This window comes from Oncorhynchus keta, chromosome 35 (genome assembly GCF_023373465.1).
Source record: "Oncorhynchus keta strain PuntledgeMale-10-30-2019 chromosome 35, Oket_V2, whole genome shotgun sequence".
NCBI classification, from domain to species: Eukaryota; Metazoa; Chordata; class Actinopteri; order Salmoniformes; family Salmonidae; genus Oncorhynchus; species Oncorhynchus keta.
The window spans coordinates 51,077,920-51,100,194 of NC_068455.1; the positions used below are offsets into that span (position 1 = coordinate 51,077,920).

The 22,275-nt window shown below is 43.6% G+C and overlaps 1 protein-coding gene across 8 annotated transcripts in view; it reads right to left on the bottom strand.

Moving 5' to 3' along the window:
- LOC118368617 (uncharacterized) overlaps positions 1-22,275 on the bottom strand; it is a 64,233-nt gene that overhangs the window by 23,859 nt on the left and 18,099 nt on the right. The window contains exon 3 of one of the 8 annotated variants that reach the window (XM_035752879.2): positions 14,592-20,587. The exons of the other annotated variants lie outside the window; for them this stretch is intronic. Coding sequence (XP_035608772.1) covers positions 19,810-20,587 — 778 coding nt within the window. The 3' untranslated portion in view covers positions 14,592-19,809. Of the gene's footprint in view, positions 1-14,591; positions 20,588-22,275 lie in introns of those variants that run through there. 8 annotated transcript variants of the gene reach the window in all.

A 22,275-nucleotide genomic window follows, 5' to 3' on the forward strand; every position in this document is an offset into this window, starting at 1 on the left:
CATCTTTGTCGCCAATACCATTGGCTCCAGGTTATCTATAAGTCTTTGCTAGGTAAAGCCCCGGCTTATCTCAGGTCACTGGTCACCATAGCAACACTCACCCGTAGCACGAGCTCCAGCAGGTATATTTCACTGGTCATCCCCAAAGCCTTTGGCCGCCTTTCCTTCTAGTTCTCTGCTGCCAATGACTGGAACGAATTGCAAAAATCACTGGAGCTGGAGTCTTATATCTCCCTCTGTACCTGTAAACATCTGTAAATAGCACACCCAACTACCTTGTCCCCATATTATTACTTACCCTCTTGCTCTTTTGCATCCCAGTATCTCTACTTGCACATCATCATCTGTACATCTATCATTCCAGTGTTAATGCTAAATTGTAATTATGTAATTGTAATTAACTATGGCCTATTTATTGCCTACATCCCTACTCTTCTACATTTGCACACACTGTACATAGATTTTTCTATTGTGTTATTGACTGTACGTTTGTTTATGATGTTGCTGTTTTTGTCGCACTGCTTTGCTTATCTTGGCCAGGTCGCAGTTGTAAATGAGAACTTGTTCTCAACTCGCCTACCTGGTTAAATAAAGGTGAAATAAAAAATGAATATATATAAAGATACAGTTGGGTGTGATTACTTTCGTAGCCAGAAGATGGCAATGTTGTCTCTCTTTACAATGACCCCTGATCTCAAGAGGTGTCTTTTGGTTCAGTGATGTGAATGCGGAATTTAATGCAATAGGTCTCTCAGCCATTCTTTATCTTGTTAGATACATTTGGATTGAAGCCAGAACACCCAGGACCTTCACATCTCACAATATGATCAAAACATTATATTGTCATTCTGATTGCGGACTCAATACACACCAAAGTGAACAGTCGTTTCATAGAAACTGAAAAGGAAAGTATGAGTACATTATACCACCATTCTCTTAGTAACCAGCTTAGGCTAGTTTGATGATTAAATGGAAAGCAACCTGCTTCATAATAGTGACATGATGCTCCCCTCTGACAGTTTAAAAAAATGATCTCTGTTGCTGTTAATGGTGAATGGGGTCCTACTTTACAGTTAGACAGGGCCTCATCCATCAAAGAATATACACACACATGCATGCACACACACACGCACGTCAAAGAGGAGACGTCTTTACTCTCCCCTGGTTCATTCATCTGAAGATCCAAAGAGCACAGGCACTCACGACCTTGAATTGTGTATAAGGAGGGATGAATGGGGAAAGAGAGAGGAGGAAGAAAAAGGTTGAGTGAAGTTACTTTTAAGTGACGGTGGGGATGAATAAATATTGGCGTGGCAACGGTGAGGCAGAATTGGGTATGGGCACGGCATTGGATCTCCCTCCCTCCCTCCCTCCCTCCCTCCCTCCCTCCCTCCCTCCCTCCCTCCCTCCCTCCCTCCCTCCCTCCCTCCCTCCCTCCCTCCCTCCCTCCCTCTTCCCCCTTGTGTGCTCCTTCTTTCTCCCCCTCTCTGTCATGGTGGGCAGGCTGCCGGTAGAACACTCAGGGGTGGGAGAGGCCAGCTCAGGAGGGGAGACAGGGGTGTAATTTATGGAACTAGGGGAATCTTGCAGGGTAATGGACACCAAAAAAAGCATGGTGCTCTGATTCCCGCATATACAAACATCCACCCACAGCACATGACCATTAGGGACACAAAAAGACAATAGACTCAAACTTCAATTGATGTTCAACAACTCCGACTTGCCTCACATGTGGCAAGGACTACAGACTAAAAAGGCAAATCCAGTTGTGCTGTGCACACAGAAGCCTCCATCCCAGACCAGCTTAACACATGCTATGCTCGCTTCAGGGCACACAATACCGAGCCATCCAGGAAGACTCGCTTCTCCGGACGACCAGGTGCTTTGTTTCTCTGAGGCTGACGCAAGGAAAACTATCAATAAAGTGAATGATCACAAAGCTGCCGTCCCAGATGTCATCCCTGGCCACATCCTCAGTGTGTGCTGACCAGCTGGCGTGCGTCTTTACTGATATCTTCAGCATGTCCCTGTCCCTACCTGTTTTAACAGTCTGATGGCCTTGAGATAGAAGCTATGTTTCAGTCTCTCAGTCCCTGCTTTGATGCACCTGTACTGACCTCGCCTTCTGGATGATAATGGGGTGAACAGGCAGTGACTCGGGTGGTTGTTGTCCATGATGATCTTTTTGGCCTTCCTGTGACATCGGGTGGTGTAGGGTGGTGTAGGTGTCCTGGCATGTAGTCTGCCCCAGGTGATGCGTTGTGTAGACCTCACTAGCCTTACGGTTATGGGTGGAGCAGTTGCCGTACCAGGCAGTGATACAGCCCGATAGGATGCTCTCGATTGTGCATCTGTAAAGGTTTGTGTGTGTTTCTGGTGACAAGCCAAATTTCTTCAGCCTCCTGAGATTTGAGAGGCGCTGCTGCGCCTTCTTCACCACACTCTCTGTGTGGTTGGACCATTTCAGTTTGTCCATGATGAACCCCACACAACCCAGCCACGAGCTGCTCTCCTGTACCAACAGGCAGACGGTATCGGCGCATGAGGTCTGATATCAACAGGCTCCGAGACAGACCGTTTCTAACTAAAAGATGTCAGACAGCCAAACACTTGAACTGGACTGACCACCTGCTCTGATTCTCTGCACGTTTGTAATGCGATGCTACTGGCAGCAGAGAAGTCAGGCGCTGGAGAGCGGAAACTGATTTACAATGGTTTACAAACAGAATAATACAATAAATGGGTCAAACAAAACCCAGTAATTACCAGCATACCGTGCACAAGCACTACAACAAACAATTACGGACAAGGACATGGGTGGGAACAGAGAGAATGGTTAAATACATAGTACAACATGTATTTCATGGAATTGGAACCAGGTGTGATGGAAGACAAGACAAAACCAATGGAAAATGAAAAGTGGATCTGCGATGGCTAGAAGGTCGGTGGCGTCGACTGCCAAATGCCGCCCGAACAAGGAGAGGGAACAACTTCGGCGGAAGTCGTGACAACGTTAGCACACATCTCACTAAATTATGTGCGCACCCACACAGACATATACAGTGGGGCAAAAAAAGTATTTAGTCAGCCACCAATTGTGCATGTTCTCCCACTTAAAAAGATGAGAGAGGCCTGTAATTTTCATCATAGGCACACTTCACTTCAAATGAGGAAAAAAATCCTGAAAATCACATTGTAGGATTTTTTATGAATTTATTTGCAAATGATGGTGGAAAATAACAAGCAAGATTTCTGTCTCTCACAGGCTCCTCTGTCCCCCACTCGTTACCTGTATTAATGGCACCTGTTTGAACTTGTTATCAGTCTAAAATACACCTGTCCACAACCTCAAACAGTCACACTCCAAACTCCACTATGGCCAAGACCAAAGAGTTGTCAAAGGACACCGGACTGAATCTGCAATAGGTAAGCCGCTTGGTTTGAAGAAAACTGTGGGAGCAATTATTAGGAAATGGAAGACATACAAGTCCACTGATAATCTCCCTCAATCTGGGGCTCCACGCAAGATCTCACCCCGTGGGGTCAAAATGGTCACAAGAACGGGAGGGATGGTGCGCACGGAGACCGGAGGGGGTTCCCGCTGGAGCACCATTCATGGTCGCAGAGGGCACACTGCTGGTCGGTGCCGGGTTGGTTCCTCTGGGAAAAGAGAAGGCAGGCAGGGCATTCTGGCATCACCCCAGGTGAGTAGGCACCATTCTCATCCAGAGCCCTCTGTTGCACTAATGTTTGTCTCGGTCTCTTCCTGATTTTTCCCTCCATTCCCAGTATAAGGCGCTAGTAGATTCAGGTGCGGCTTGGAATTTCATTAATAAAAGTTTAGCTCATAGTTTAGGGATCCCTATTGTTCCTGTGGATATGCCTTTCCCTATTCATGCCTTAGATAGTCGACCATTAGGGTCAGGATTTATCAGGGAGGTAACCGCACCTTTGTGTATGATAACGCAGGAGGGTCACAAGGAGAAGATTAGTATTTTCCTTAGGTGTTTAGGGGTTTCCATTGGTGCTACTACGGTGGAAAGTCCAGACCAGGTCTCCACCATGCGCATTCCCCCCGAATATGCCGATTTGGCTCTCGCCTTCTGTAAAAAGAAGGCGACTCAATTACCACCCCGTCGATGGGGGGATTGTGCGATAGATCTCCTGGTAGATGCTGCATATCCCAAGAGTCACGTGTATCCCCTGTCGCAAGCGGAGACGGAGGCTATGGAGACATATGTCTCTGAATCCCTGCATCAGGGGTTCATTCAGCCATCCATTTCACCCGTCTCTTCGAGATTCTTTTTTTGTGAAAAAAAAGGATGGCGGTTTACACCCGTGCATTGATTATCGAGGTCTTAATAAAATCACAGTGAAATATAGTTACCCGCTACCTCTGATCAATACGGTTATTGAGTTAATGCACGGGGCACGTTTTTTCACAAAATTGGATCTCAGGAGTGCGTACAATCTGGTGCGTATTAGGAAGGGTGATGAGTGGAAGACGGCATTTAGCATCACCTCAGGTCATTATGAGTACCTTGTCGTGCCATATGGGTTGATGAATGCTCCATCAGTTTTCCAATCATTTGTAGATGAGATCTTCTGGGACCTGCACGGGCAGGGTCTAGTGGTATATATCGATGATATTCTGATATACTCCGCTACACGTGCCGAGCATGTGTCCCTGGTGCGCAGGGTGCTTGGTCACCTGTTGGAGCATGATCTATATGTCAAGGCTGAGAAATGCTTGTTCTTCCAACAATCCATCTCCTTCCTAGGGCATCGGATTTCCACTTCAGGAGTGGAGATGGAGAGCGACCGCATTACAGCCGTGCGTAATTGGCCGACTCCAACCACGGTAAAGGAGGTGCAGCGTTTTTTGGGGATTGCCAATTACTACTGGAGGTTTATCCGGGGTTTTGGTCAGGTTGCTGCTCCCATTATCTCACTGCTAAAGGGGTCAGCTGAGGCGAACAGGGCTTTTGGGCACCTGAAGACTCTGTTTACCTCGGTGCCTGTGTTGGCTCATCCGGATCCCTCTTTGCCATTCATAGTGGAGGTGGACGCATCCGAAGCTGGGATAGGAGCAGTGCTCTCTCAGCGTTCGGGTACGCCACTGAAGCTTCGCCCCTGTGCTTTCTTTTTTGAAGAAGCTCAGCCTGGCGGAGCGAAACTATGATGTGGGGAACCGAGAGTTGTTAGCTGTCGTAGAAGCCTTGAAGGTGTGGAGGCATTGGCTTGAGGGGGCTAAACACCCTTTTCTCATCTGGACTGACCACCGCAATCTGGAATACATCCGGCAGGCGAAGAGACTGAATCCTCGCCAGGCAAGGTGGGCCATGTTTTTCACTCGTTTTGTGTTTACTCTTTCTTACAGACCAGGCTCCCAGAATGTTAAGGCAGACGCATTGTCTCGGCTGTATGACACAGAGGAGCGATCCATGGATCCCACTCCCATACTCCCAGCTTCGTGTCTGGTGGCGCCTGTAGTGTGGGAGCTGGACGCAGACATTGAGCGGGCGTCACGTGCAGAGCCCTCTCCCCCTGAGTGTCCAGCTGGTCGTCTGTACGTTCCGTCTGCTGTCAGCAACCGATTGATCTATTGGGCTCACACGTCACCCTCCTCTGGTCATCCTGGGATAGGTCGGACGATGCGCTGTCTTGATGGGAGGTACTGGTGGCCCACTTTCGCTAAGGATGTGAGGATTTATGTTTGTTCCTGCTCGGTGTGCGTCCAGTGCAAGGCTCCTAGACACCTGCCCAGAGGTAAGCTACAACCTCTACCCGTTCCTCAACGGCCGTGGTCGCACCTGTCGGTGGATTTTTTGACTGATCTTCCACCTTCACAGGGTTACACCATGATCCTGGTCGTTGTGGATCGGTTTTCGAAGTCTTGTCGTCTCCTCCCTTTTCCCGGTCTCCCTACGGCCTTACAAACTGCAGAGGCCCTGTTTACACACGTTTTCCGGCACTATGGGGTGCCTGAGGATATAGTGTCTGATCGGGGTCCCCAGTTCACATCAAGGGTCTGGAAGGCGTTCATGGAGCGTCTGGGGATCTCGGTTAGTCTTACCTCAGGTTTTCACCCCGAGAGTAATGGGCAGGTGGAGAGAGTTAACCAGGATGTGGGTAGGTTTCTGCGGTCTTATTGCCAGAGATGGCCGGGGGAGTGGGCGAAGTTCGTGCCCTGGGTAGAGATGGCTCAGAACTCGCTACGTCACTCCTCCACTAACCTTACTCCTTTTCAATGTGTATTAGGGTATCAGCCGGTTCTGACTCCTTGGCATCAGAGCCAGACCGAGGCTCCTGCGGTGGACAATTGGTTTCGGCAATCGGCAATAAGGCGCCAGAAAATTGGCGCAGACCATCGCCGCAGTGAGGCCCCAGTGTTCGCACCAGGGGACAGGGTCTGACTCTCGACCCGAAACCTGCCCCTCCGCCTGCTCTGCCGGAAGCTGGGTCCGTGGTTTGTGGGGCCGTTTAAAGTCCTGAGGAGAGTGAACGAGGTATGTTATAGGTTACAACATTACCGTATTAACCCCTCGTTCCATGTGTCTCTCCTCAGGCCGGTGGTGGCTGGCCCGCTCCAGGAGGCTGAAGTGCGTGATGTTCCTCCGCCTCCTCTAGACATCGAGGGGGTCCCGGCATACTCTGTTCGACCCATTTTGGATTCGAGACGTCGGGCGAGGGGCCTTCAGTACCTCGTGGACTGGGAGGGTTACGGGCCGGAGGAGAGATGCTGGGTTCCGGTGGAGGACGTGTTAGATCCTTCCATGTTATCAGAATTCCACCGTCTCCATCCGGATCGCCCTGCACCTCGCCCCCCGGGTCGTCCCCGAGGCCAGTGTCGACGCGCAGCTGGCGCCGCGCGTCGGGGGGGGGTACTGTCACAGTACTCTCCTTGTTCGGGCGGTGCTCGGCGATTGACGTCACCGGTCTTCTAGCCATCATTGATCCATTTTCATTTTCCATTGGTTTTGTCTTGTCTTCCCACACACCTGTTTTCAATCCCATTCATTACCTGTTGTGTATTTAATCCTCTGTTTCCCCTCATGTCTTTGTCAGAGATTGTTTATTGTCAGTGTAGTGTTGTTTGTATAGGTGCGCAACGGGTCTTCGTACCCATGTTTGTTTATATTCATTTTTCTATTTAGTGTTATGGAGCATGTTACTTGGACATTTATTAAAAGACTCCATTTTACATTCCGTTTGACTCTCCTGCGCCTGACTTCCCTGCCACCTATACACATATATCTGACAGATCCGTGTAAAGGAAAGAATGAATGTGGCCATGTATCGTGAGATTTTGAGTGAAAACCTCCTTCCATCAGCAAGGGCATTGAAGATGAAACGTGGCTGGGTCTTTCAGCATGACAATGATCCTAAACACACCGCCCGGGCAATGAAGGAGTGGCTTCGTAAGAAGCATTTCAAGGTCCTGGAGTGGCCTAGCCAGTCGCCAGATCTCAACCCCATAGAAAATCTTTGGAGGGAGTTGAAAGTCCGTGTTGCCCAGCAACAGCCCCAAAACATCACTGCTCTAGAGGAGATCTGCATGGAGGAATGGGCCAAAATTCCAGCAACAGTGTGTGAAAACCTTGTGAAGACTTACAGAAAACGTTTGACCTCTGTCATTGCCAACAAAGGGTATATAACAAGTATTGAGAAACTTTTGTTGTTGACCAAATACTTATTTTCCACCATAATTTGCAAATAAATTCATAAAAAATCCTACAATGTTGATTTTCTAGATTTTTTTTCTCATTTTGTCTGTCAAAGTTGAAGTGTACCTATGATGAAAATTACAGGCCTCTCTCATCTTTTTAAGTGGGAGAACTTGCACAATTGGCATTATCAGACTTCGTATACTGCTAAATGTATACACTTGCCCCCATTCCAGGGCATAACATTTTTTTCTTTGTCAACCTAGATATTTTGGGGGTCTACCAGCCAACTTAGTTTTTTTACCAGCCAAAATATATTTTATATATCAAAATGATATCAACAAAAAAACACAAATGTCTGAGCAGGCTTTGTGGGTTATTGTTTAATTATTTTTTCCGTGAAAAGAGTCTTTTAACCAAAATATCACAGATGAGACAAATGTTTCAACTGGCATTTTAAGGGTGGGAGGTTACCTTGGTAGTGCAAATCGAGTCACGTTTCTGCCTGTGAGATTGAGTCTGACTAGTTGAAGCGTTGTCTTCTCTTCCATAGTAGTTGAAACTAAAACATAGAAAATATCCTTGCTTGTGAATCAAACAATGTAAATAGCCAAGAAACACAAGGACAAAGTCTCACGTCAATATACTTTTGTTTCAAGTAAATTTGTTATATATGCACATTTAACCAGGGATGTTTTCACTTCACACCTTGATTTCAATTTTACAACAATGTTTGAAAAGATCAAATGGAGAAGAGCAGTTAGTTTGATTAAGCTAAATTTGTTTTTTGCCTTTTTTGTACCAGAATGTATTTTTGAAAGCTTTTCATGTTGTAATTTTTTTTTTACACTAAAGTGCCTGTGCGCAGCAATTCTAAAAATGAATCTTTCACTGAGCTCTTTATGTGCGGACAGCCCCCAGCCATTGGTGAAATGGACATCTTACACGCAATGCCAAAATCTATGGCATTTGGCAGGTGGAGAGTGTTCATTTTAGGCCCCCTTCCCCAATACACCTGTAAATATTGGACTCTAAACTGTAGCTTCCTGTATTATGCTTATGCTAAAATGTATTATTCTATTCTACTGCCATTTAATTTATGTTCGTATTCTTATATTTTATTATTTTTTATTGTTGCATTGTCGAAGGAATCTGCAGGTAAGCATTTCGTTTGCCGATGTACTGTATACCATGCATATCCGGTACCTACAACTAATAGAACTTGAAACTTGAAGACATTACCCCGCTCCCCTCTATTCAAAAAGTAAAGTTTCTATTAACTCATACCCAAAACATTTTGTTTACTCATCCTATCTTTGTGTTTGTGGCCAAATCATACTTTTTAAAAACATTCATAATAAAATCAAACTTTAAATTGGATGTCAGACAGTTTAAAATAAGCTTGCTATTTCCTCATGTCATCCTAAGGAGGAAGAGCTGGCCAATCAGCGGTCTACTGGCGTTAATATTTTTAATGACTAGTATATGCCCACATCATTCTGTTGTTGGGATACACCTACACCATTCCACCACAGAAAAGCTGCTTTTTAACATAATATAAAACAATTGTAAGGAAAACTATTTTACTCAAACTGTAATTAAAGATGTACTATGCAGAAATCGCTCTGCAATTTCCTTGTTGCTAAAATTTGAATAGTTCGCTTAATTTTAGTTTATGTAACAAAACAAGCAAGTATTGTGTAGTCTTGAGACGCATTATACCATCTAAACTGTTATGGGATATATTTTCCACAACCAAAAATATTGTATTTTTATCTGTTTGAAGCTGGTGAACAAAACCAAAGTACAAGAGGCAAAAACGACACTTTAGAACAGGAGTCATAAAAATAGCGCACATAGAAAATATCTACCGCTTCTTAAACTTGCTTTCAATGCGAATGACAGATCTATAACACACATTTCGGTGAATTTGGTCGGGTCCCCGAAAAAGAGTGACATATTGCAGCTTTATTTATGGGTCATAATTCATAGACATCTGGAAACACTGGACAGTTACTTTAAGGCAGGACACTCCTTCACATTGTACACACACACACACACACACACACACACACACACACACACACACACACACACACACACACACACACACACACACACACACACACACACACACACACACACACACACACACACACACACACACACACACACTGTAATAATATTTTATTTATTCTGTCCCTTTTGGAAAATGTGTCTTGCATCTCCTCTCAAACTCAACAGCACAGTATCACCACATATAGTACACTCTTCCACACTCCTCCATTTTTAGGTCTTCCCAGGACAAACATGATTAATAAAGACTTTAATAATTGAATCAAGAGAGTGCAGCCGGCTTGAAATAGTACAGCAGAGATACTCTGTCCAATTACTAGAGCAGGGGTTATCTCCGGTCCTGGAGAGAGCCATTGCGTGTGCAGGGTTTTTGTTCCAGTCCAGCACTGAATCCCATAATTTGGATTAGTGGAATCTGGTGTGTTAGTGATGGGATGGAACAAAAGCCTGCATTTCATGGAGCTCTCCAGGACCAAGGTTCATGATCATGAATACTAGAGTGTCTTCTACTAAGGTCAGATTCTTGTCTTCTGGTTTACAATAAACCTTTAGTCATTGTGAGATTGTCTGCCGAGCGTGTATCACCAGTGTGCTGGAGTGCCTTCCTTTTTTTTCATCTTACCCTTTTCATCCTTCTTTCCCTCCACAGCCTACCACTGACTCCAACCACCCCCACGCCCCTATCTCCCCCGGGTCCCCGCCGGGGGTAGCCAAACACACCTGTAACCACCTGCACACCATTGGAGGCATGGAAGGTCACAAGAACATACGCAACCTCTGCAACCATAAGAAGTGGCCCTTGATGAGGGGCGTGTCCCACAAGAGGATAGCAGACAGGAGGAGCCAAGGAGAGGTCACAGTGCTGGCTGTGGGGAGGTAGGAGAGCGAGAGTGTCTGAGAGACAGGAAAGGTGGTGGTGGTGATTGTGTCAGTATATAGATATGTGTGTGGATGTGCGTGATTTTTTTCTCTCACTGAGATAGACTGCCCAGTTCAAGTGAATGAGTGTGTATCATCCCATCCTCCAGTTCTCCCTTCCTATAGAGTAGCTCATTTGAATGCAGAGCGGCCTCTGTTTTTAATTTGCTCATCCAGATGAATGGAAGCATATGTCTGGGGTCGCGCTGACCTGGGAGGGAATATTCATTACGTGATTTAATTTAATCTATCCAGTGCCAGGGAGTGTGAAGTTATATCATGGGACCCTCAGTGAGAATAATAACATAGCCCCTGGGCCAGGCAGGAATACATCTTAAATAGCATCACACTAATGTCACTATTGATCTACTCTGGCTGTAGTAACAATGTTAGGGTATGGTTGAATGACATGTGAGGACCGTTTGTTACGTTGATGTTATTAAAGGCCCAGTGCAGTCAAAAATGTTATTTACCTGTTTTTATATACATTTACACAGGTATGAGGTTGGAATAATACTGTGACATTTTAAAAATGATAAGCCCTTTTAGTGTAAGAGCTGTTTGAAAAGACTGCCTGAAATGTCAGTCTGTTTTGGTGGGATGGAGTTTTGACCTGCCTGGCGACAGCACCAGGCAATACATGTAGTAGTCCAAAGACCAATAAGAAAGAGTTCCAAACTTTTCTGCCAATAAGCTAGTTTTCACTCCCCACTCAGACCACTCCCAGACAATTTTAGAAAAATGATTGCTTGAGAAATTACTCTTTGCGAAGAAGCTATTTTTTTATATTTTTTTAACCATTTTAATTGTAAACAATCACAGTAAGTTACTTCATTATTACCCAGAAATTATTTGATATTGAGATAAAAACAGCTGGATTGGACCTTGAAAAACTTCTTCGGGATCGTTGTCCCTTCCACGGGACGGTTGAGCTAACATAGGCTAATGCGATTAGCATGAGGTTGTAAGAAACAAGAAAAGTTCGCAGGACATAGACAAATCTGATATTGTCAGAAAGCTTAAATTCTTGTTAATCTAATTGCACTGTCCAATTTACAGTAGTTATTACAGTGAAAGAATACCATGCTATTGTTTGAGGAGAGTGCACAAGTTTGAACATGAAAAGTTATTAATAAACATATTAGGCACATTGGGTAGTTGATACAAAATTTTGAACAGAAATGCGATGGTTTATTGGCACACTCTAAAACTTTGCACATACACTGATGCCATCTAGTGGCCAAAATGTAAAATTGCACCTGGGCTGGAATAATACATTATGGCCTTTCTCTTGCCTTTCAAAGATGACACAAAAATAACTTTTTTTCTTTCTTCATTGTATTATCTTTTACCAGATCTATTATGTTATATTCCCGTACAGTCATTTCACATTTCCACAAAGTTCAAAGTGTTTCCTTTCAAATGGTACCAAGAACATGCATATCCTTGCTTCAGGGCCTGAGCTACACACAGTTAGATTTGGGTATGTAATTTTAGGCAACATTTTTATAAAAGGGGCGTATCCTTAAGAGGTGGTCCTATGGACAGATACTCCAATCTCCGCTATGGAGCTTTGAAGCTCATTTATGGTTATCTTTGGTGTCTTTGTTGCCTCTGATTAATGCCCTCCTTGCCTGGTCCTAGAGTTTTGCTGGACGGCCCTCTCTTGGCAGGGTTGTTGTGGTGCTATATTATTTTCAGTTTTTTAATAATGGATTTAATGGTGCTCCGTGGGATGTTCAAAGTTTCAGATATTTTTTTATAACACAACTCTGATTTGTACTTCTCTACAACTTTGTCCCTGACCTGTTTGGAGAGCTCCTTGATCTTCATGGTGCCGCTTGCTTGGTGGTGCCCCTTGCTTAGTGGTGTTGCAGACCCTGAGGCCTTTCAGAGCAAGTGTGTATATATTGAGATCATGTGACACTTTGTGGACTTTATTTAACTAATTATGTGACTAAGAAGTTGAGACTACGTTGCGGTGTGTTTGAGAGAGAGCCAGGAGCCAATAACCAAATACACATCAGATGCTAAAGGTACAATCTCTATCAAGCCTTCATGTCCACTTCTGAGCTACTGCACTTGACTCAGTGCTTCTCTCATTTAACATTTTACATTTAAGTCATTTAGCAGATGCTCTTATTCAGAACAACTTACAGTTTGTGCATTAATCTTAAGATAGTTAGGTGGGACAACCACATCTCTCAGTCATAGTAAGTACATTTTCCCTCAAAGTACAGTAGCTATCAGAACAGCCAGAGCTAATAAGGGGGAAAAAAGTCAAGTGTCAGTGTTATTTTTTTAAATTATGGTGCTAAACCTGTTCCTTAAACAATATAACCCCCCCGACTCATTCAAACACGTTCTGAACATTTGTCTCTCTCAGTTCCTCTGAACTATGCCTGTTGCTTTCCCCCTTCCCCTCTGTGTTTACAGTGTGACCTTTTGGTTGTGAAGACATATGGAACCGTGTCTAATTTCACCCTGATGAAACAACCTATTTTAATTCGCCATTGACTCCTCTCTTTCAAAATAATGCATATGGTTTCTATTATTTTTATTCATCACTGTGCAAAGATACTGTTAACAAATCCCTTTTCCACTTTTGTAGAAGTCTTATAATTTAACATGTATTTATTTCTGGATCCATGCACTATACAGGACTGTAGATGGATGTAACCCATTTTAGTGCGAGAATTGCCATTGAGGTCTTCCACCATTTTTAAAGTGTTCAACTGGGTGAGGATTCTTATTGGTTGGGAGTGATCAGCCAATGATCAGAGCATTGTTTTTTTTAAAATTCGGTTGCCTATGGTGGGAAATTGCTTTCAGTGATATATCCACCATGTAGTGGCCACAATCAATGAATGCCACAAGATTACGTTTAGGTCTCCAGCACCGCAGGGGGTGGTAAATAACCAGTATTAGCTTTACGTTTTTTTCAAACACAAAATAAGAAAATGGACTACTTTGAAATGGAGATGGGACTGCCCATGTCACAGATGCCATAATGGTACATATACAAAGTTCATTCCGCTATCTAACTGTATGACAGAATGTACACTTTTGTGTGGGAGTGTGAGAGAGACATTTTGTATTTACAACCGTTTTTTAGGGCTATTGACTGGCATATCACCCCAAATTTTTTTTTTTGTGTTGAATAATGGTTTTAGTCCAAGACTTTGATACATAACATTACCACTGAAAAAACAGTGGCCTTTAAAGTGTGTGTGTGTGAGTGCTCGATTTGTTTCTGGCTGAACCAAAATGATTCAAAAACATTCTCAGTGAGGAAAGTAATGTATTAGGCATTAAAATGTAATTTATACAGTAACAATTCATCGTTTGTCTCGGAATTGTCATGAATAATAAACTCATTAAAAGTATGTTGAAACAGACACTGTTTCAAATGCTTACCCATACCAAAGCCAAAACTATTTTCTTGTTTGGTGTTACTTTTTAAAAAGATTCCATTTTACTCTGCCAAAACTAAATGATAGATTTACAATCTTCAACGAGTAGGCCTACATTGACCAAACCTGAACAACACATAATGCAGCTCCAGAAGAAATGTAAATCCAAATCTCGCCTCAGACATTTAAAAATGTCTCAACAGTCTAAAATCACTCTCTATTAATGTCTCCCCTCCTTGCAGATGAAGGAAAGGCGACTGGGAGTGGAAGACTATTGAAAAGTATGTCTGACCTTTTTGTCAAAACAGGAACGCCTCTCATTTACTGTAATACAGCTAAAGTTAGCATGTTTACCGCCTTAGCCGGGTGTTGTACTTTTGGCGTCTCCTTTTGGCCTAGAAAATTAAACATCTAAATATATTATGTATATACTGTATACATTGGAATATAAATGATTTCGGCAAACAAACAATGACTTAAAAAAAAAAGAATGTTCCTTCATTTGAAACAAAGACCCTTCACAATTTTACCTTTATTTAACCAGGCAAGTCAGTTTTGAACAAATTCTTATTTTCAATGATGGCCTAGGAACAGTGGGTTAACTGCATGTTCAGCGGCAGAACGACAGATTTGTACCTTGTCAGCTCGGGGGTTTGAACTTGCAACCTTCCGGATATTCGTCCAACACTCTAACCACTAGGCTACCCTGCCAGCCCATGTATAAGTTGGTGGTTGAAGATATCCCTCTAGTGGTGTGGGGGATGTGCTTTGGCAAAGTGGGTGGGGTTATATCCTTCCTGTTTGGCCCTGTCCGGGGTGTCCTCGGATGGGGCCACAGTGTCTCCTGACCCCTCCTGTCTCAGCCTCCAGTATTTATGCTGCAGTAGTTTATGTGTCGGGGGCTAGGGTCAGTTTGTTATATCTGGAGTACTTCTCCTGTCCTATTCGGTGTCCTGTGTGAATCTAAGTGTGCGTTCTCTAATTCTCTCCTCTCTCTTTCTTTCTCTCTCTCGGAGGACCTGAGCCCTAGGACCATGTCCCAGGACTACCTGACATGAGGACTCCTTGCTGTCCCCAGTCCACCTGGCCATGCTCCTGCTCCAGTTTCAACTGACCTGAGCCCTAGGACCGTGCCCCAGGACTACCTGACATGAAGGCTCCTTGCTGTCCCCAGTCCACCTGACTGTGCTGCTGCTCCAGTTTCAACTGTTCTGCCTTATTATTATTCGACCATGCTGGTCATTTATGAACATTTGAACATCTTGGTCATGTTCTGTTATAATCTCTACCCGGCACAGCCAGAAGAGGACTGGCCACCCCACATAGCCCGGTTCCTCTCTAGGTTTCTTCCTAGGTTTTGGCCTTTCTAGGGAGTTTTTCCTAGCCACCGTGCTTTTACACCTGCATTGTTTGCTGTTTGGGGTTTTAGGCTGGGTTTCTGTACAGCACTTTGAGATATCAGCTGATGTACGAAGGGCTATATAAATAAATTTGATTTGATTTGATTTGATAATGTTTACAAACAATACAAACAATATGCACAGATGCTAAGTATATCTGTGACAGATGTCGTCTGGAGATAGAGAGGAGGACCAAGGTGCAGCGTGGTAAGTGTTCATGTCTTTTTATAAACAAACTGAACACTGGAACAAAACAATAAACGATGTGAACAAAACGAAACAGTACCGTGTGGCCCAAACACTCACACGGAAACAAACACCCACCAACCCAAAGTGTAACCCAGGCTACCTAAGTATGATTCTCAATCAGGGACAACAATTGACAGTTGCCTCTGAGAACCATACCAGGCCTAACTCAAAAACCAACATTGAAAAACCAACATAGACTGCCCACCCCAACTCACACCCTAACCATACTAAAACAAAGACAAAAACAAAGGAACTAAGGTAAGAACATGACAATATCAGTTATATAATTCCTTCTTTTCATAGGGTCTTATGTCATCATGTCCGCCCTTGGTCAACTCAGTATGCTTCACAATGGGAAGTTGTAAGATGATCTAACGTCACTGGTCAGACAACAGACAGGAACAACAAACAACCCATGTGGTTACCTCTCACTATGGTCTTTTTCTTCATGTGTCTAATTATTTTCTACAAACTTTGGGCAATGTCTCTGAAAGGACTGGGCCAACCAGTCAGGATATAAATAACATAGGAAAAACTGGTAAAAAAATAACATCAACATGGATACAATACAAAAATAGATAGCTGGAGATGACCTATCAATGTGTGTTCATACAATGAAGCACAGCAAGCTCTCTGAAGACAAACAAAGCCATGGCAATAACCTATCTGGAACCTAAAAGGGTTCTTTGGCTGTCCCCATACGAGAACCCTTTGAAAAACATTTTCCACAGAGGGTTCAGCCAAAGAAACATTTTTTTTCTAGGAGTGTACGTCCACTGAATAGAGCATGTATAGAACAGAATATAGAAATATAAATTCTATAAGCACTATATTGGTGGACTATTGAAATGTAGAACCATACACTGAGTGTACAAAGCATTAAGAACATCTGCTCTTTCCATAACATACTGAAAGGGTGATACCTAGTCAGTTGTACAACTGAATGCCTTTAACTGAAATGTGTCTTCCACATTTAACCCAAACCCTCTGAATCAGAGGTGGCCTGCTTTAATCGACATCCACAGCGCCTGGGGAACATTGCTCATTGGAAGAAGAACAGATTTTTACCTTGTCAGCTCAGGGATTCAATCCAGTAACCTTTCAGTTACTGGCCCAACACTCTAACCAGTAGGCTGCCGACTGCCCAGGTGTATCCAGGTGAAAGCTAATGTATGATCCCTTATTGATGTCACTTGTTAAATCCACTTCAATCAGTGTAGATGACGGGGATGAGACAGGTAAGCAAATGCATTTTAAGCCTTGAGACACATGGATTGTGTATGTGTGCAATTCAGAGGGTGAATGGGCAAAACAAAAGATTTAAGTGCCTTTGAACTGTGTATAGTAGTAGGTGTCTGGTGCACCGGTTTGTGTCAAGAACTACAAACGCTGCTGGGTTTTTCACACTTAGCAATTTCAGTGTGTATCAAAAATGGTCCACAACCCAAAGAACATACAGACAATTTGACACAAAGGCCAGCATCCCTGTGGAAGGCTTTCGACACCTTTTTAGAGTCCATGCCCAGATTAATTGAGGCTGTTCTACTGGGGGAGTTACAAGTCAATATTAGGAAGGTGTTCCTAATGTTTTGTATACTCAGTGTAGACCAAAGAGTGTAAAACGTACTGTAGTTTAGGAATTAGGTTTAGGGAATATTTACAGTCAAGTGCCTAGAGTATTATTATCTCTTGCTCCTGAGAGTACAACAAACATTGACACAACAGACTACCGTTAAGCAACCCAATCCTTGGCAAAATAGTCACACATACAGTACCAGTCAAAAGTTTGGACACACCTACTCATTCCAGGTTTTTCTTTATTTTTACTATTTTTGTAGAATAATAGTGAAGACATCAAAACTATGAAATAACACATATGGAATCATGTAGTAACCAAAAAACTGATAAACAAATCTAAATATATTTAATGTTTGAGATTCTTCAAAGTAGCCATCCTTTGCCTTGATGACTTTGCTCGGTAAATCTCTGCCTTGACCTTTTTAAACATGTTGGCTGGAGTTTTACTGTTCTCTATTACCAGGGAAGGAGAGTTGTGACAGGTCGAGTGGGACTCTGGCAAATAGTATATATTTTTACTGGTCACCATAGCAACAGCCACCCGTAGCAGCACTCCAGCAGGTACATTGCACTGGTCATCCCCAAAGCCAACACCTACTTTGGCTGCCTTTTCTTCCAGTTCTCTGCTGCCAATGACTGGAACGAATAGCAAAAATCACTGAAGTTGGAGACTTATATCTGCCTCACCAACTTCAAGCATCAGCTGTCGGAGCAGCTTACCTACCGATCGCTGCAGCTGTACAGAGCCCATCTGTAAATAGCCCATCCAACTACATACCTCATCCCCATATTTGTTTTTGTTTGTCTGCTCTTTTGCACACCACTTTTTCTACTTGCACATCCTCATCTGCACATCTATCACTCCAGTGTTAATAGCTAAATTGTAAATACTATTTATTGCCTTACCTCCTTACTTCATTTGCACACACTGTATACAGATTTTTCTATTATGTTATTGACTGTACATTTGTTTATCCCACGTGTAACTCTGTGTTGTTGTTTTGTCACACTGCTTTGCTTTATCTTGGCCAGGTCACAGTTGTAAATGAGAAATTGTTCTCAACTGGCCTACCTGGTTAAACAAAGGTAAAATAAAACAATTTAAAAAAGACAGCTTCGCACACTCTTGGCATTCATTCAACCAGCATCATGAGGTGGTCACCTGAAATGCATTTCAATTAACAAGTTGTTAAAAGTAAATTTGGGGAAATTCTTTCCTTCTTAATGCGTTTGAGCCAAGCTGTTGTTTTGTGACAAGGTAGGGGTGATAAACAGAAAATCTCATTAGGCCTGCCACAGGAAAGGAAGACCCAGAGTTACTTCTGCTGCAGAGGATAACTTCATTAGAGCTCTCTGCACCTCAGATTGCTGTCCAAATAAATGCTTCACAGAGTTCAAGTAACAGACACATCTCAACATCAACTGTTCAGAGACTGCGTGAATCTGGCCTTCATGGTCGAATTGCTGCAAAGAAACCACAACTAAAGGACACCAATAAGATGAAGAGACAAGCATTGGCTAAGCAACACGATCAATGGACATTAAACTGGTGGAAATCTGTCCTTCAGCCTGATGAGTCCAAATGTGACATTTTTGGTTCCAACCTCTGTGTCTTTGTGAGACACGGAGTAGGTGAACGGATGATCTCCGCATGTATGGTTTCCACCGTGGAGGAGGAGGTGGGATGGTGTGGGGGTGCTTTGCTGGCGACACTGTCTGTGATTTATTTAGAATTCAAGGCACACTTAACCAGCATGGCTACCACAGCATTCTGCAGTGATACGCCATCCCATCTGGTTTGCGCTTAGTAGGACAATAATTTGTTTTTCAACAGGACAATGACCCAAAACACACCTCCAGGTTGTGTAAGGGCCATATGTGAACAAGAAGGAGAATGCTGCATCAGATGACCTGAAATCCACAATCACCCAACCTCAACCCAATTGAAACAGTTTGGGATGAGTTGGACCGTAGAGTGAAGGAAAAGTAGCCTACAAGTGCTCAGCATATGTGTGAATTCCTCCAAGAATGTTGGAAAAGCATTCTACATTTTTTATTTTTTATTTAACCTTTATTTAACTAGGGAAGTCAATTAAGGACACATTCTTATTTACAATGATGGCTGGTTGAGAGAATGCCAAGAGTGTGCAAAGCTGTCATCAAGGCAAAGGGTGGCAACTTTGAGGAATCTAAAATATATTTTGATTTCTTTAACTCTTTTTTGGTTACTACATGATTCCATATGTGTTAGTTCATAGTTTTGATGTCTACACTATTATTCTACAATGTAGAAACTAGTAAAAATAAAGAAACTTTTGACTGGTACGCCCATGTATGCCCATGTGACTCACAAGACAAATATGCATGATCTACAGTATGTTTAAAAAATAAATCCATATTTTAGTAAAAAAAAGCAGCAGATATTGAAGCTGAATAGATATCGAAGTTAGATTGTGCTTTTGGAATAGTAAGAGGCCTTGTAGAAAATATTTAAGAGTTTTTAAAGAGTTAGTCCTCATAGTCCTCCCCGGCGGTTGCAGCATCTAGAGCCGCTAGAGCTTCCGCCACCATAGAGTCTGTGATGTGATACACATCATCTTCTTCCCGTCCCTCATCTTCGCTCTTCGTCACCGAGATCCTGATCCCGCTCTCTACGGTAGTGACGTCCGGCGCCCTCCTATCATCCTTCGTGTCTGCCGAGGACAGGCTAGTTGTACTAGTTGGAATATCCGCAGACAGGACGCTCTCCTCATCCCCTGTGTCACACAGGTACTCAGGTGTGCCCCCCACCCCCCCATCCAGCTCATCCGTCAATGAGGTGTAGCACCCCACACCGGGCCAGGAGGGGTCCGAGCTATTTCGGAACATCATAATCTTGTGGGAGTCATTGTCACCCAAATTTGTCAGATGGTGACTATGATCCAGGGAGAGTGTGTTAGGGTAGATTGGGACTTGGCTGGGGCCCTTAGATGGATCTCGTCTTGGAACCTGGCCCTCTGGATGGAGAATATACAGACCCCTACCACCACCACCACCCTCCCCTGCCCAAGGTTTGACTCCCTGCCCCCTCTCTGGGTTGGCGGGCACGGCGTGAAGCCTGTTGATCTGGTTGTTGTCGATCTCCAGCTTGAGGCCTCGTCCTCCATCTTCTCCATCGTTGTACTTGTTGCTGTTGCTGAAGCCCAGGTTGTGAAAGTCCTGCTTCTGCTTGTTGTTGGACTGGTCCCCACCATCTGCTGGGAGGTGGTGGGGCTGGTAGAGAGAGCTCTCTGCCGGGTCCCTATTCCTGCCGTGGACGTCCACCGGAACAGTCGGATCATAGATGTAACAGGGAGAAGGGAAGAAGAGAGGAAAACATTTAGAGAAATAGAGAAAGGGGAGAGAGAGACCATTAGAGACAGACAAACAAATAGCAATTATAGCAATTAAATAACAATATTTATTATTCCCCGTCTTGTCAGCGGTCCCTGTGTTCTATAGAAAACTGTCAACTTTCAATAACCAGTCACACATGACTTTCAATGTTTCTCTAAGACACAGAGAAGAAATACGACAGGCGGACTATTTAGGTGCATTGACACAGTAGTCTCAGGGTGTCAGCTTTGCCTGAGAATCGATTAAACACCCGCACATACCCCCTTGCACACTGTCAAAACAAGGACACCTCTCTTAGTAGAGAGGTGTCCAGAGGGAGACAGAGAACGACAGAGATTGAGAGCGACAGAGAGTGACAGACAGAAAGAGAGAGAGATCAACAGAGAGAGAGCAGAGAGTGAAAAAGGTAAACACTAACGCAGATAGTACAGGAGCAGTATAGATGGGGGCCTTAATTTGTGGACATTGTAACAGGCTGTCAGATACTTCCTGCTGTGAGCACCTTATGCTGATAACTCTCTCTTTCACCATGCACTCCCTGAGCACTCCTCATACCCCACAAATCACACAACCCCCACACACCATCTCACACCTCTAAAGGTCTCTTGCTTTACCTCTCCCCCTCGCTTCAACCCCACCTTTCTCTTCTCTCTGTGTTTGAGCACTCCTCCTCTCGCTGTATGATATTGTCCCCCAAAACCTCTCCCTCTCTCTCGAGTCCTCTCCTCATTCCCTCACTCGAGTATCTTCCTTCAAGTTTTCCCCCACATGCTCTCTCTCTCTCTCTCTCTCTCTCTCTCTCTCTCTCTCTCTCTCTCTCTCTCTCTCTCTCTCTCTCTCTCTCTCACTCCCTCTTTCATTTCCCTCCCTCCATCCCCTCCCTCCTCACATTTATGTGAGCTGAGAAAATAATGTTTTCCAGTTGGTCTTTCCTCAGAGTTTGGTCTACAGCTGTGTCGTGTCTCTAGTATCCTTAATGTGATGACATGCTATTTTCAAATCAATTACCTAACATTCATTATTTGATTAAATTAATCAGGCAATAACTAACTCATTAGGAATCCGGGGCATCACGGAAGCATTAGTTTATATAGAGTGGCTATCTCCCGAATCCACTCTTAAAGATCTGAAGATCTTTTACATCAATAGCAGTCAATCATTCATTATTCTTTACCTTCTATCAGTCTCATCTGAACATCGTAAAATTCTTGGTTATCTGCATGAACCCTAGCATAAATTATGAATATGCGATATACAAATTGGCTTAATTATTTATTTACTAACTAATCAAATCACAGAAATACATAACAAACAGTAGATATTATACATTGGGTTTCTACATGATACATAGTAAAGTCCCTAGCGGATTAAACCGATATGACGGCTTGGTAGACAAAAGAAAAGGGGTGTGCAGTTCAAGAGCGGGAAACTCATCAAGGATTACAACACTCATAGAAATCGCTAATACTTTACATGAATGACCTCTCATTAGAAAATAAATTGCATTTATATTTATGCCTGTAGGTCATTGTGGTCTTCTCTGTTGGTATTTGGTCCGTCTGCTGGAGAGAGTTGACAGAAAAGTCTCTGGTTGTGTTT